A 17215-nucleotide genomic window follows, 5' to 3' on the forward strand; every position below is an offset into this window, starting at 1 on the left:
TATTTTTCCTCACTCTAAACAATATGCTTTTAAAACGGGGCAACTGTACGAATGAAATTCTACCGCTAGAATTCTTTGATTAGTAAAGTAATCCAAATCAAAACCAAAATTTAAAACAAATGGGACAAGCAATGAATAAAACCTGATTACCCAAGCAGAATCTTATCAAGGAAAAGAAATGATGTACCTGTAACCTGTTACTGGTCATTAAAAGAATCCTCTTCCATTTTCTTTACATAAGTAGACCGTGTCAGACATTCACAAATTTCCACATATCAGCGGTTCAGCACAAGCGTACAACTCTAGCCACAATGAATTGAATGGCTATTACACAATTATCAATTAACTGCGGGTCTTCATGAAAAGGACCAGCTTACCAAAACATGGGGAGGGCCAATGTATATCTACTTCCATTCAAGTCATCAAGTAGATGACTGATGACTCTTTCAAACTCGGACTCATAGTAGGCCTAATGTTTTCAACTGTTGAATATGCTCGGGTGGAAGAGCCGGGGGAGACCAATCCGATCCTGTCAACTCTCCATCAACATCTTCAACCACATACTCCTATGATGAGAAGCAATAATAGTTTCACAATCAACAATTCAAGACGACGTCAGAATTTTTCAGGGCATCATGATGTTCTCATAAAACATGCAGTTAACACATGGGATTATCAGTACTGATAACTAATCTCAAACTGCTTGTGTTCCATGTCAAATGTAATCCAGAAAGAGGCCGCCCAAAAGCCAGCCTTAAGGCATCAAAATACCAGACTCAAGTCTAAGCTCAATTACTATCACACCCGGATAAGCGAACGAGAGTTGCAAAATCAAATCTAAAACACTTGTCATATCAGACAGACAAAAAGACTAAGGAGAGAGAATACATCCAACAAAACTCTTCAAATAAGTTGATGCAGACATTGTTAGCAATGAATAAAAAACTCAGATGGTAAACTTCACTAACAAATTGAATGCAACTCCAAACGGTGAAGACCCATCAAATCCAAATCTCGAAACTGTGGGTCAAATCACATCCTCTCCAGCCAATCTTGTCTGCAGCCAAATCATAACCGTTGATTGGTTATTGCACATTAATTAATGCAGAGAGAAAATATTGATAAATGGTCCAGATTTTGGCTGCACAGAACATCCTGCTGCAGAGGCAAGAGAGGATCCTGATCCACAGTGACATATCTGACAACCGTATGGCAGCCTTTCTGTTACATCAGTGCTTCCTAGCACCACAGCCCCACCCTAGCTAAATTATACAGGCAATGGAAGAGCAGGAGGGGATTGCATAATGCATACTCATGTACTTGGGATGGGTGTGTGAGTGAGGATAAACTTGAGGAATTGATTTGTAACACAGCTGCACATGCAGCAGGTGGGACGAAGGAGTTTTGCTTTGAGAACAGAATCAGGGGAAGGGGGAGGGAGGAGGAAGTGAGGCAAGCATGTACTGAGCAAGAGACAGAGAAGAAGAAAAGTAGACCCATCAAAGAGTCTGACATATTTCTGTATTTACTTCTTTTGGCTGAGCTTTTATACAATTAAAGATCCTCATCTATATAATGGTATCATATTCATATCAGTAGCAAAGATGCATATTATTACGAGAGTTTGGAAGTACTTTCCACATTATAATTCCAGTTCTCTGCCAAATGTCAATAATTTATTATACTAGAAAATCCTTTTGAAGTCAATCAAAACAGCTACATCAAAAGCAATGCATGTTATATAATGGTAAGCTAGTAGCTGAAATACATTTACTTTCGCAAAACCATCAGGCATCATAAAAATCCTCAGTCAATATGGCTCTAATGCAAGAGAATCTAAAAAACAAGTCAATTACAAAAGCAGAAAAAATTATGGTTGAGATTCTTGGCTATTCCTTCCCTGGTAAATGTTTCTGTGAAGATATTATATAGGACTTAAATGCTAAAAAAAACCCAAGTGATGGCTAAATGGGCTAATTGCATATATCAGTTAGGAATTTAGCATGACTTGACAGCTGAATTGCAACAAGAATTGACAGCTCATAGCAATGCACCAAAAGCACAAAAGATGAGAAAGTAAACCAACCACACCTTTGTTAACATCCTTTTTGCAAGTATGTGATAATGACGTTGCCATATCCGTTGACCTACCATGGTAGCAACCAATACACTGTAGAATATCCCAATTACAGTAAAAAGTCCCAGAACAATCAAAGCCATAATGAATAATAATGGTAGCCCTGCTTCCCCAGCACCCCCCAAACAACCACCACATTCAGTTGCCATGGTTCCACAACTCTCAAAGCATGTGGTGCAATCAGTCCACATACAAAGAGTGCCTGGCAAATGACAGTCTGCACAAACTCTGCAACAACATACAAAACAAAAATCAAACTTAGTCACGAATCACTGCCATTCTGAGTCACAAACTTGCTGCTAATATAACCTAATTCATTAATAACACGACACAGCCTTCTTTCTCTGTTTAGCATAAGCAAGCATGAATAATTTAACAACGGAATATTATGTCTTTCAAAAAAAAGTTATTAAAAGAAGGGTCTGTGATATAGTGTAAATTAAATCTTTATCTTTATATATTACACTCCAAGCATAGTTTCTGGCATCCTACAATTAAGCAAGAAAACAAGCATTATAACGATGCCTCATGCAGATGCTCGGAGTTTCATCATGTGTTCTGACAATATCAGAGGCTTGTGAATTTGTAAAATCAAGGTTATTACCCAGGTTGACAGCAACAAAGACATAGTTCTCTACAAGGCTGAGCTAAATCATTGCGTACTCTTCGATCATAGCAGGTAATGAAGCACCCAGAAAGGCCAAGCAAGGCGAAAAACAATAGAGCTCCTGCATTAAAAAATACCAACAAAACATCAACACAAAAACCAGTATCTTTTTAAATGTGGAACAAGGAAACTATGAACTCAAGGTGATGGAGGAAAAAAAGAATTTGCAGAAAATAATGTTGTATAAGCAATTTGATGACACCGTTTAAGCTAAACGCAATTTACCACATATATAGTAAAAGCTCATTTCACTATCAAAACCCCAGAGAAGACGAAGCCAATATTGCTGGTAACCATCTATTAGATAAACCAAATATGCCAGTGAAGCAATGACCTGCATATAAAGGTAATTAAGGGGATAAATTGGATCACCTATATGCATTCATAAAGTAAAAATGGATAAGTAGATGGAAAGATTAATGGAAACATATCACCTACAAGCTGGACAGACAGAAAAATAAACAAAATATCTCTGGTGACAAAAAACCGAAATTTCAGGGTACGCCATTTCCTATCAGCGGCAACATGAACACGCAAATGATAAGGAGCCTTGCACGTAGTGCAGTGAGCAAAGGCAAACCCTTCCTGCAATAAAAAATTAAGTATTATCCATATATTTCTTAGGTCAAGCACCGCAAAGTACATCATTTTACACATTGTTATTTAATATGGAATATCCAGGTGTTTCTCCATCAATGGTTATTTACTCAGTACCTTACACCCCACAATGCACCATATACATTAGAGGATTTTTTTTCCAAAGAAAAATTAGCTTGTTGTCTACAGTTCTTTTCATCACTAGACTAAGTCACAACAATTCATTTTAAAGATAATTAATTGTTACAGTATCATACTATCATTAAAAAAAAAGGAAGAATAGAATGGAAGACTAAAGATAGTTACTAAACAAAAATGTGTCAATGGCAAGAGATACAAGAGCAAGGAAAACATGTTAAAAGCCATGGAGAGTAAATCAAAACTGCAAACACAAATTGCCTAAAATAAAATTGACAAACATGTAAACACTTTTCATCACCGAATAGGGTAATGGGTAGCCAAGAGAGAGAGATAACTGAAGGGTAAGAATCAGCAGAAATCATCAGAAAGGATATGAAATGTTACCAAGTCAAGTACAGGCTACCAGGGGTGGATCAAGAGATGTATGAAAGGGGGGCCAAATTTTTTTTATACAATTATTTAAATATTTAACTTAATAAATGATTATTTAATAAATTATGAATTTCACAAAATTATTTATTATCAATTTCATGCGTAAAACCAGAGATATGATTCAATACAAAGGAAATTAAGTAAACACTAACTCAACATTCTAAATTTTCTTTACTTTTCTCTATTAATATTTTTTTAAAAAGAAAATTCTTCTCACATATACAAAGAGTCTTGAGGGAGGGAGGGAGGGCAATGCCCCCCCTTGAATCCGTTACCACAGGGTAATAGACACAGGTTAGAAAAAATATCATGAGATCAACAAATGAAAACATAACATAGATCATTTGATTAATTGATTAACCAAACAAAAGGTTTACCAACCACCAAAAAATAGCCTTGGGTCAGTTTTGCATAAAAGATACAGCTTGCCATCCTTACTATCAATCACGAATCATCATCACTTATAAAGTTGTGTTGTTATGTAATAAATCACTAATCATTACCTTAATTGCTCGCCAATGATCCAAACATTCTCGATGCACATATTTTGATGTACCTTTGCACTTACAAGGGGCTATGAAATCTCTACCTGGGTAAAAAAAAAACAAGGAAGCCAACTGAAAAAAAATATGATGACACATCCAAGCGTTGAGGATAAACATTCAACAACGAAGCTTACATAGCTGCAATACCCAACACGTGGAACAATAACAGTCCCAATAGCAACTATACACATAATTGCAAAAGAAAACGCAATTCAAATTCCAATCAAATGATCCAGACGTTATCGAATTATTCGAATACAATAATTCATTTACTTTGCAACCAAAAATCAGCTGAGCTTGACCAATAACCGTGCTTCTTAACTTAACGCGATTCAAGTTGTTATAAAATGAATTGAATAAACCGAACAGGTAAAATTCGAAATCACGACTTATTTTATTTAGTATATAGAATTAAGAATAGATTGTTCTCACCACATCGAAGTGCAGCTTGCCCTAACCTGAAAAGTGAAACTGAAAAATTTAAAAAGAAAAAGAGGATGAAAGTGAAATTACCGTCAGTTTCGAGACAAATTCGGCACTGGATTTGTTCGGAGGGACCGGCTTCGAGGTCGATCTCGGAAGGGTCAGCGAGGGGAAGGGGAGGAACAAGAGGAGAAGAATCTGAGTGATCGGCCATTGAAATTCGGAGGGTACAAGTGTCAAAATGAATTCTAATTCTTCATCATCATCGTTAGCTTAGATTAGAATTTAGAATAGAGGAGAAGAAGAATCTTTCACTGATGATCCTTCTCTTTCTCTCTCTAGAACTGCCAATTGCGAATTGATTTTTCAAGTTTTTGTTATCACAGACACAAAAGTTGCGAGACTACAGTGAAACCGGTGAATTCCCAAAACTAACCGCGAATAACAATCAAATCTGCGTTGGATAATAAAATCTAATGAAAAAGGTTAATAAAAATTAATATTTTAACAATAATTGTAATCATTCTGATTTAATCACATTCAAAACAACTTTTTATCAATTTCAAAAGTAAATTATATAAGAATTGAATTTATTTTTTATAAAAAAAAATTAGCGTATATTGTTTAGTTATATATCTAAACATTCTAACAAATTAACATTCCGTTAATTTTTTAACATTTTAACAATTGTTGATAAACAAAATTTAATTTAAAAGTATTACTAGCTTAATTGTAGCTTTTCACTCTTAATTATAATTTTATGAAATTTTTCATTAATTTTTTTTTTTACTTTTCTGTGCATTACTACATTCTGTCTTTTATTTTTAAAATTTCACGAATTTTATTCATCGGTTTTTGACTATTTATTTGCATTAGTTGACTTTATTAACTGCTGAGGTAAATTTTATTGAACGACACTGATATGCTGGCGTCCAATTAAAGATAAAAATACTCGATTTTTTTAAAGAAAAGAACAAAAGGTATGATTAAGCCTTTAGATAATAGTAAACGTATGGGAGATAGGGTTTAAATTCTTAAAAAAGACTCTTTCTTCTCACTACCATTAAAGTAACTAAATCATTTGGTTTGCTTGATTTATAGATAAATTTTTTATATATAATATTAATTTTTATTATTCTAATTTAAAAAATAAAAATTTATATAAATATTAATAAAACAAAAATAATAAAAATAATGTCACAATTAGACATAGAAGTTGTTATGGAAGTTCTTTATTGAAGCTTCAACTTGAATTCTCATTATAATCTCCAATACAAAATACTCAATTGTCCTAATCAAAATTTTAAACAACTTTTAGATTAAGAGAAATTGAGAAAATTTACTAAAAAAAAACTGATAAAAATAACTAAAAATAAGTAGTATTTTTTAAGTACAAAAAAAACTTAAATTAACATTTGGATCACTAAAATTATCAATAACTAAGGTGAAACAAATAAAAATACATCAAAAATATTACATTGATATGTGTATGGTCAAAATAATTTGTTTTTCTAATCACGATATTGGCATGAAATAATTCTTATAAAAAATAATGATTAATCTTTGTTGGAAAGGCAATAAATACATATAAGATAAGAAAAAAATTTAATATAATTTATTTCATACCCAAAATCATAATTATTTTATTATATAGTAAATATACACCCATAGACAATAAGTACCCAAAAATAAAAGTAGACATAGGCAATAAGTAAATTTAAAAAGCCAGTACTCCACGAGTTTTTTTTTTTGTTTTTTTTACCGGAAAACCGAACCAAAATATCCCCCAAACTAAACTACAAATATTATCGGTTAGTAAAACTGTAAACGTGCCAAGATTGTATCTTTTTGGTAGTTTTTGTAGCATTTACTTCCAAGGAATGAAGAAAAGATTATTCGTAGAGATTTTGGGCTTCGGCCATCAATTCAAGTTTTTGGGCTCATTACCAGTCCATTTATCATACCTTTCCAAGGAGGGAACAATTATTGTTATTGACACTATGCTAATAGCAATTTTATCATTCTACATTCCTTTCTTTTTCCTACATCCTCAACCCTTCTTCCTTCCTCTCTCACTTTCCCCTTCTTATTTCATAATACACCCTACCCTTCTCCCTTCCTCTCTCACTTCTTATTTCTTCATTACTTTTTCCAACTCTTGTCTTCACTCTCGTCTCCCTCACATCACCTAATGTTGTATTTTTTTTTAATACAACAGAATCGTGTTTTTGTTGTGTTTTTTACACAATGAAAACATGCATGATTTGCTTTTTTTTTATTTTTTAGAATTGTAAATTTTTTAATTGTTCTAAAATATACATATTGTATAGCAAGTCATTTAATGAGGTCCTTAACAAGTGAATAATGAGACAAAACATAACAATGGAAATTATTTTTCGACAAAAAAATTATAAAACAGAAACATGTTTCTATCGTGCATGTATATAATAGAAACATGTTTCCATTTTATGAAGTGCATCAGATAAAAATATAACAACAAAAACATATTTTCATTGTACATTAATAGTTATACAATGGACGCATGTTTTCATAGCGCAATTGGGGGTGGCAAATAAAAAAACACAACATAAACATGTTTACATTGTGTAACTATCAATATACAATGAAAGTATGTTACCATTATGCATATGGGGATAAAAAAATTTAACAACGAAATCATAATTCCATTGTTAAATTTTTTTTAATCCCATTTGCAAAACAAAACCATGTTTCTATTTTGGTTTATGTCAGGGGGCAATTTTGGGATACCATAAAAAGGTACTCACACTGGTAGTGCCAATAACAAAAGTAGGCAGTGATAATAGCAATTCCCTTTAAAAGAAAGCATGGATGTGATGGAACTCTATTTAGTATTGGGGCTGCTATTCTCACCCGCAATTTTGCAAAATTACTTGCCTGCCCCTCCTCCCTTTCCTGCACCCCACCATCTTTCCTTCTTCCTTGGTTGCACTTGAATCTGCGATTAGGTAGGTTTTTTTTTTCTTCATACTTTTAACTGAACTGAGTTATAATTTTGTTGTATTTCCAACACAACAGAATCATAGAATTTTTTATTTATAAAAAAACAACAAAATTATAATTCTGTTAGCGTGTGTCTGGGTTGAGATAGTAACTTAATTCGAGAGATTATTATTCACGCTTATCGTGATATGATGCCATCACGTCATATATCATTCAAACTTATATCACGTCGTCATTATTGTTTTCAATTAATCATGTGCCAATAATGCTCAATTTAAAATTTATTTATTTAACGTAAAAAAATGGCAAAAAATAATTATACACAGAAAGAAAATTAAGTTACTCTAAGATAATCTATTGATAACATTACTACTTTTAATAATTATTTTTCAATATTAATTTTATTATTTTAACCATTAAATTAAGGTTTAAATATTTTTTTAGTTCTTATTATTTAATGTTTTTTTTAGTCTTAAAAAATTATATTTATTTTATTTTTAGTACTTATAATATTTTAAATAATATTTTGAACAGTAAAAAAATATTATAAAATATCATATGAATCAAAAATAAAATAAACATAATTAATAAGGACTAAAAATAAAAAAAAATATAATAATAAAAAGAAAAAAAGTACTAAATTACAGCACTAAAGAAATATTAAATCTTAAATTAAAGTTGGGTTGAAAATTCATTAAATTAAAGTTAATTTTTAGCAAATAAAATATACATTTTTATTTAAAACTAAATTTATTTAATACTTCATTTGACCAATTTAATATAATATAATTTAAAGTATGTTTCTCTTCATTATAAAATTAGAAAAGTTTGATTTTTGACCCAACGAAACTTGTTGTATGTTTTCAATTCTTCTAAAATTAAAATCTTATAATATGTTTCAAAGTTAAGGTTGATTAAAATTGAACATATATGTTTAATGAATATAAGTTCAATTTTACACGTATTTAGTCCTTAAGTGGAGATTCATGGTATATGTATGTGCATTTTAAATAATTGACCTTAACTCTAGATCAAATTATGATATATTTTAATTTTACAAGGATTAAAAACATAAAAAAATAGTATGGACAAAAATCAAACTCTTTTAATTTTATAAAGATGAAAAATATATTTTACTTTATAATATGTATATATATATATATATAATAGTTTTTTTAAGAAAAGTATAATAAATATTAACTATAAGTTTTTATAATTATTAAGCTAATGTTAATATATTCAAGAATTCAAATAATTAATATTTTACATATATTGGCTAAAAAAAATTACATATATAATTGATTGCATAGTTAAAATGAGTAATTGATCCAAAACCGATCAAAACCTTTGATTATAAAGGGGAAAAAAAACCTTGTTGATGTTGATAGGGAAACTTCTCAGTTCTCATTGTCAATCAGAACTTGCAAGTTGCATTTCCACAAACTGAGTTGATAATTTTTGCTTTCAACTTTAATCCGGCCAGTTTCGTGACCGTGTTTGAGGAGCACAGCAACACCAAACATACTTGCCTTTGAGGTCTTTACCCTCAAGCCAATGATAGTAACTCCAAAGTCAAAAAGTTCAGTATTTTTTTTTTTTTTTCATTTTTTCGTCAGCTTGAATGACACTTGGATTTAGACAAAGGTTTTTTCATAATAATTATAATAATAATAATTTTCACGTAAGGTTGAGCATAGGACGAGTTAATTCAAACAATTTTATGTCATTATTTGACCTGAAATTTTAATAAACCTATTTATTTGAGTCAAAACCATCCAACTACTTGCCTTGCACCCCAATAAAAATGAGAAAAAAAATTTACTAAGAAAAAGGTGAGGAAAAAGTATCAGAAATCATAATTAAATAACAAAAAAAAGTATATTAACAAAAAAAGTATAAGAATTTTATCCTTGAGGTTTGAATATTTTTTCTAGGTGTTTTCATACTTTCAAATCATCTTGTAAGAATCTTTGCATGACTTCAGGTTAAAATAATATAGTATTAATAAAAAAAAGTATAAGAATTTTATCCTTTTTGAAACAATTAACTTGATCCAACTTAAATTAATTGAAGTATAAAATACTTTTAAATACGGTTCATCTTTTATTTAAAGTAAAAGATAACGTATAAGACTCAACGTGTTGTCAACTAACCAATGTTTTTTTCTTTTACAAAATAAAATGTTCAAGTTATCGTATCATATCAAATCAGGAAAGATAAAAGGCTCACAATGGATTAACATAAAAAGAAGGGGACAAGAGATAAGGTGGGGTTGTATTGAAACCCTTGCGCATGTGAGAAATTACCCATTGAGGCAACCATATAATCAGTAAGTGAACTGTTATTTATGGAGAAAAAAAGTAGAGTAATTGCTTATAGTGTCTTAATATTTCGAAACGTGTCATGTAGAGTAATTGTTATAAATTTTTATAATTAAAAAAAATGTTTTATTGGTTATAAAACCAAACAAAAAATGATTCCATTAAACTGTATTATTATTTTTGTATTAGATAAATGATTATTCTCCCTAAAAACATTAAATGCTCTTTATTAATATTTTTTCATTTAAAATAAATAAATAATCTCAACAAGTTATAGTTATTCTAATTAATTTACCAATAAATCAAATGAAATTATATAGATATTTTAATATTTATCCAATTATAAATATAATTATTTTTTTATAGATCACAATTATTTTTTCACCCTTTGAGTATTCGATATACAGTTACATACTCGAGATTTGAATTAGAAATTACTAATTAAGTTAAACTAATTTTGATGTAGTTGATTTATGCACTCGATTGTACAAATATAATTGTTTTTAAATATTGTGCAAATGGGTTTTGGGGATTTCACTTACTTAATATGATTTAGAAACATTATTATTATTATTTCTGTAAAAAAAAAGAAATATTATTATTATTACAATTTCTTCATCCTTCTTATATACTTTTTTAAAAACGAAAAAAAAAAATATTGAGTTTCGTTTATGATTAAGAAAAATGTTTCATAATTAAAAATTAAAAACTAGTGTCTGCATCATCACATTACTAAACTAGGTTGCCTGATGTCACTACTGATAAAATCAAAGGAAGATTCACTGACGCAAGAGGAAGTCATCATAGAAGCAGCTATAAAAACACATTTTAGTTTCCAGCATGCAAAACTTTTGATTACGCGAGACATATCTCCATTTATAAGTGTCTTGAACAAATTATGAAAGTAGTTAGCAACTTAGCATCCTCTTCTTCTTTTTTTCTTTCTTAATATGCAATGTTGATGTCCCTTACTTTCCTTTTTCTTGTTTTTCAAAATACACAACTTGGGGTTGCTACTGTTTGGGAAGCTAGAGGGAGTTTGGCAGGAAAAAATATTTTAATTTTTCAGAAACTTGGAAAACTTAAATAGTATTTGATTTGAGTGTCTTTTTTGTTTTCATTTTCAAAGAAAACATAAAATAACATGTTTTGTTTAAAATTTAGAAAATATTTTCAAAAACATGACCAATTGAAGACAATAAATTAGTGCTTTCAGTTTTTCCTGAAGGGGTGAAAATATGATGGTATCTTGGAATATATAAAATTAAAAAATAAACATTCAAATCAAATGTTATCTTAATTTTCTGTTTGGTATGTATTTTTTAAAAATAACATTCTTGAGAAATGATATTTCTAAAAAAAAATTTAATAAATTTTCCATAAAAACTTTTTCGTGAAAAGAGGAGGTAATTTTACTTTTTTTATTTTAATTTTTACTACAGTAAATATATCATATTTTTTTATTAAATTATATAATATGATAAATAATTAAAATAATCGATAAAAATATACATAATTATTTAATTTTAAAAAAAATTATTTAAAAATTTTGAATGGTCAGAAAAAAAATTATTTATTAACATGAAATATGAGCATGAAGATTCATTATTTCCAAAATTAAAAAAAAAAAAAAAACTCCTACAATACCAATCGTCGGTTAAATTCTTCCATAGCTTGAGAGGCCCCAATAGCCATTCTTAGTGACAACCCACTTTGGATTGTCATTTGGAATAAAACCAGCAATAGGAAAAGCCAATTGGGTGTGTTTGCTTGACGTATCACTTGCCATTATTAATTATTCAAACCAACACAAAATAGGGAATATGAAAAAGAAAATCACTCTTGTGTCAACCGACCATTCCAAATGCACCCACCACCATCATTGTAGCTTTATACACATCATTGACACCGAGACCTAATAGCCTGTAATTATTTAAACTTATCCAATCTTTTTTTAAAACTATTTCTTAAATGTCTTCTTTCCTCAAGCACATAATCCAATCCATATCCAATTTTATCTATTGCTTATCGTTTTGGCCTTTTTTCTTTTACAATTACAACAATTTCGCCTTTTTTCTTATTAGCCTTACGCAGTTGGTGACGCCATTGTACCTTGCAATCGCACGAGGTGAAGGTGTCCCAATGTCCCTCACAAGTACAATGGTCGCCCCTTATGCTTCATTCGTTGTCTGTGCCTTTTCCGATACACGTATGGTTCCTTCCTAGCAAATATTTTATGGATTAAATAAAGGATAATGTTCTTGTAACTAAGTCGAATCTAAGGTTTAACAAATTTAATCCAATAACATTTAATTGAGATAATCATAATTTGTCTTTTCAGTTATATTTTTGGGATTCTTATGAATATGATCTCCTCTTTAATTTTATAATGATTGTCTTTATTTTTATCTCTCAATTAATCCTTAATATGAGTGTTTTATAATGACTTTTGAACGATTTTATAGTTTCGGAAAATATTATATACAAAAATAATTTATCATTATTAATAAGGAATTGATTAAAATTGGTTGACAGAGATTAAATCATGGGAGAAAAATCTTAAAAGAGTTGACAAAAAAATAATGCAAAACATAGTCCTTCAGTCTTAGTGCACAATGAGATTTGAAGTCATGTAACGATCAACAAATAACAAGAATAATATAATCAATCATGTAAAATAATAATAATAATAATAGAAATCAAGAACAAGTATGTCCAAAAAATTTAGGGAGGGTAATCGAAGATTCCTGACTCAATGTAGGCCATATTGTCTAAAGAGTGCTTCCAAATTTCCATTGAAATTAAAGCTCCTTTTTAGGCACCTAGACCTCCTAAAGGGTAGTGTAGGTGGCTCGGATCTTCACTCCACCTTGTTAAATTTTCTTTGTGGGATCTCAACGTACACATTCAAAGTGATTGACAAGTTTTTTCTTCCAGAATTTTAGTAATTGTCAAAACAATATTGTTGGTCTGATAGGTCCTCAAATAAATGGACCAGAGAAATTTTTATTTGAATCATAATAGGTAAATTTAAAATAATCTATTAATTTATTTAGTATCTGTTAAAAAATTATTAAAAAAGTTTAATCTATCCATAATTTATTTCATAAAAAATATAATCCATTCATTAGCATTTTTTACGGATATATATTCAGCATATCCATAATTTTATTTTAAAAAATTAAATATTATTTGTATAAATTTTTTGTTTAATTCACTTTAAAGAAGCCATTATTTATTTATTTTTTAAGATAATTTTTTAAAAATAAATATTTATTTCTTAAATTTAATATATTTTCATTAATATATAAGAAGATATTGTATTTTTTTAAAAAAAAGGAATCCAAATATGAAAAAATATGTTGGATAGCTTTTTATCTGTAAATAGCTTATTAGATGGTCCATGAGATTTGAAAATAAAAGAGTATAAATTGTTATTCATCCTTTCAATTATATGAACCATTCAATAATGAAGGCTACGTTGGGAGAGTTAATCATAACTTCTACCATGGGAATGTTTTTCTTGTTTGCAAGATATCATGGTTTTAAAATCATAACTTAAAGTGTAAGAAATTAAAAGAGTCTAAGTGAGAAGAAAAATGTAGGAAGAAATAGATTACAATAATATGGATAAGTTTAATTTGGATTAGAAAAGTAAGGGAGAAAGAGACTGCATAAATGTAAAAGATTTAAGTTTGGAGAAAAAAAATAGGGAGAAAGAAACCACAAAAATGTAAAAAGATTTGAGTTTAGAAAAGAAGATATTGGAAAAATGTAAATGGTTGGAAAATAAAGTGTTAAAATCGCAAATACAAGAATGTAAAAGACATTAATGATAAAAAAAATAATTAAAGTATTGAAATAACAAAAAAATTAATTAACAAACTAACAATTAATATTTATCAATAAAAATATTAAAATAAAAATGTTAAAATTGAAAAAAATTAATTATTATGTAGTGACAATATAAAATAATTTCTCACTGTCATACAATCATAATTCATGATTTGTATGACTTTAAGATAATTTTGTTAAAATTAATAAACTTATGATAAATAATAATCTATAATTGGATAATAATATAAAATTATTTTAAATAGTTATTGCATAATTTTTTTTTACAATTAATATGGTTGAAAACATTGTAACAACCTGTCAATATGAGAACATTAGAAACTTAGGATATGTAAGATATTTACAATTCACAATCCTTATTACATGATGCAAACTAGTATTTTTAGACAGCTATTCCTAACTATAAATAACACTATAGACTTATTTCAATAACTTTCAAACTCGGTCCAATCAGTAATTCGATTTAAGTAGTGGGTTACTGGTCCAATGAACTAGTAATTGACTTAATATATATCAAAAAATTTAAAATTATATATGTATTTATTATATATAACTATATAACTAACATTATTTGATTAAGAAAAAATCATTTATACTTCAAAATAATAATTGAAGTATTAAAGTTGATAACAAGTCCACAAATAATAATTTAATAACACAATTACACAAGTTTCAGATTTTTTTAGAGCATTTTTGATTTTTTATACACGAAACAGGTTTTAAAAATAAAATCGGCTCGTCGGGTTTACCCCAAATCGGTCTGGTCTGACCGGATCATCCGAGACCAGATGTATGACCGGTCCAATAACTAAATCAATCCAATCCAAATCGAGACAAACTGGATTTTTGAAATATGGTTTGAAGTGTATTTAAAATTTTATATACTTTTTTATATCTATCATGTTATAGATATAAAATATTGATAAGTTTTATTAATAATTAATTATTATAAAAAAATGATGGTCTATCAATCACAATTTTTTTTTTCATTTACAGAAGTTAAACTTGAGATTTAATTTAAGAAATCTAAGTTTAATTTTACTCAATCTAATCACATGTTAGTAAAATTTTATACAGAGTCTAATAATTATAGATAAATTAGAATTTTAAAATATACACAATTAATTGCCAATAAAATATCTATTTTTCTTCTCAAGAAAATTACGAGCATGTTTGGATATTTGTTCAAAATAGGATACACAAATTTCAAGATAAATTTAATGATTCAGAAACTTTATTTTGCAAAATGAAGGATTTGAGTACTTTCGTAAACCTCATTTTAGCCTAAAAGTCTGTTTGAACAATAAAACAAACATTTACTACCTTATTATTGCCTTTCCTTAAGTAGCAAGTTATTAATTCCTTTATTTTGCAAGTGAATACGTTTCATATTGCATGTTTTGACTTGGACTAATGGACTTCTCCATATTGACCAAACTCTTAAAAACAATCTCGATTGTCTTCTTGCGAAATTGATTTCCATCGATTTCTCTCTATTTTTTCTTTTCTAAATTATATTGACAACTATATATATATATATATATATATATTATGTAACAAATTTTATGATGCAGTTAGATAACAAGAATCAAACAATAAAAATATATAAAAATAAGCTTAAGTAATTAATATCCCTAAAATTAAATCAGATAAATTAAAATGGTTTGTATATTGCTTGATTGTTGACTTGTTGGAAAAAAATTTAAAGTGTGATTGGCTCTCCTATCTTGTCACTAGGAAAAATTAAGCAACAAAGAGAACAAGTAAAAGAAAATGGGCAAAGAAAAAAGTGTGAATTGTTAGTTGGGGAATGTTGGGCTGTTCGGCTAGAACAGATATTGCTAGAACAAAAAAGAGTACCAAAGTAGATTTGGATTCCGAAGTTAGGAAAGAAGGGTTATTTTAAAGTGGCAGGTAAATGTAAACTTCCAATAAATTAAAGGAAAGGGAAAGAACCTTACTATGGAAATGTCTCACCGTGACATTGTATGTATTTGGATGAACCTTCATAAAATTAATTCTAAAAGAATTGATTTTATAAAATTAATTTTGAAGTGAGATAGTTTGTGTTTAAATGTTTTATTATAAAATCAAGTTAAAAATAAAATTCAGTACAAAAATTTTATATCAAAAATAGAAGTTGTTGAAAGTTACTTTAACAAAAAATCAATTATACGTTTCAAACATAAAATTAAACATCTATGTATCTAAAATCAATTTTGTATTCAGAATCAATTTTCCAAAGTTAAATCAAACATGCACTATTTTTTTTAGACGTTATTATATAAATCTATATAACCTTCTGGGAGTAGTTTAAACAAATCTAATCTGGACCAAACAAGGACTCAAATTATCTTCCGGGTGTGAAGCAGTACTTCATATCATCAAACAAATGATAGACATCGCATTTCCTTTACTTTTATTATTAGTAAGAATTTCTATTGGCACTTTTTCCCTTTTCACCTCTTTTTAAGATAAAGTTTGTAAAAGATTGTTCAAACCAAAATCATAATGAAAACTTCTGTGGGTGTGGGTCTACAATCCTGCAAATTCACGGAAGCAACAACATTTTTATCACTTTCAACTATAATATTTGCATATATAAGGGCATTTTCGCATTACCCAAATTTCTTTCCTTTTTTGTTGTTGTTTTGGTTTTGGTTTACGTTTGGTTAATACAAGTATAGTATACACCCGATGGATCTTGCACAAAAAAATAGGAAGTCATATCCCATAAGAAGGGAACTGAAAAATGTGTGATGATCGTCAAACTCGCCCCAACATCATCTGAAAGGCCAATATGTGACACAAAATAGGTCTGTGGTTTGTGGTGATTGCTAATTAAAATATCAAACCAGAAGACAAAAGGGACAAAGAATGACATGTAGATAACAACTTAGCGAGTCAGTTTTGAACCCTTTTGTCTCAATGGCGCTGCATAGCGTAGCATTAATTAATGTGGATTTTAATATATCCTACACGCAACATCGATCATATAGATTCTAACTGGTTTGGGTATCTTTACATGATTTTTTTGCGAAATAAGATTATGCAAACAAATATAGATGGAGAAGTACTATATATTGTATAAGAAAATATTTATGAGGGAAGTGTA

The 17215-nt window shown here is 28.8% G+C and overlaps 1 protein-coding gene across 1 annotated transcript; it reads right to left on the minus strand.

Annotated features, from left to right (window-relative positions):
- On the minus strand, positions 1-5331 carry LOC114396469. The gene is made up of 7 exons (XM_028358454.1): positions 5033-5331; positions 4478-4563; positions 3243-3389; positions 3030-3138; positions 2742-2865; positions 2092-2365; positions 1-566 (listed from the first exon to the last, which is right to left on the minus strand). The coding sequence occupies exons 1-7, from the start codon at positions 5154-5156 to the stop codon at positions 459-461; spliced, it is 972 nt and encodes a 323-aa protein (XP_028214255.1). The 5' UTR covers positions 5157-5331; the 3' UTR covers positions 1-458.
- Positions 5332-17215: the final 11884 nt, after the last annotated feature.

This window comes from Glycine soja, chromosome 18, assembly GCF_004193775.1.
Source record: "Glycine soja cultivar W05 chromosome 18, ASM419377v2, whole genome shotgun sequence".
Taxonomy (NCBI): domain Eukaryota; kingdom Viridiplantae; phylum Streptophyta; class Magnoliopsida; order Fabales; family Fabaceae; genus Glycine; species Glycine soja.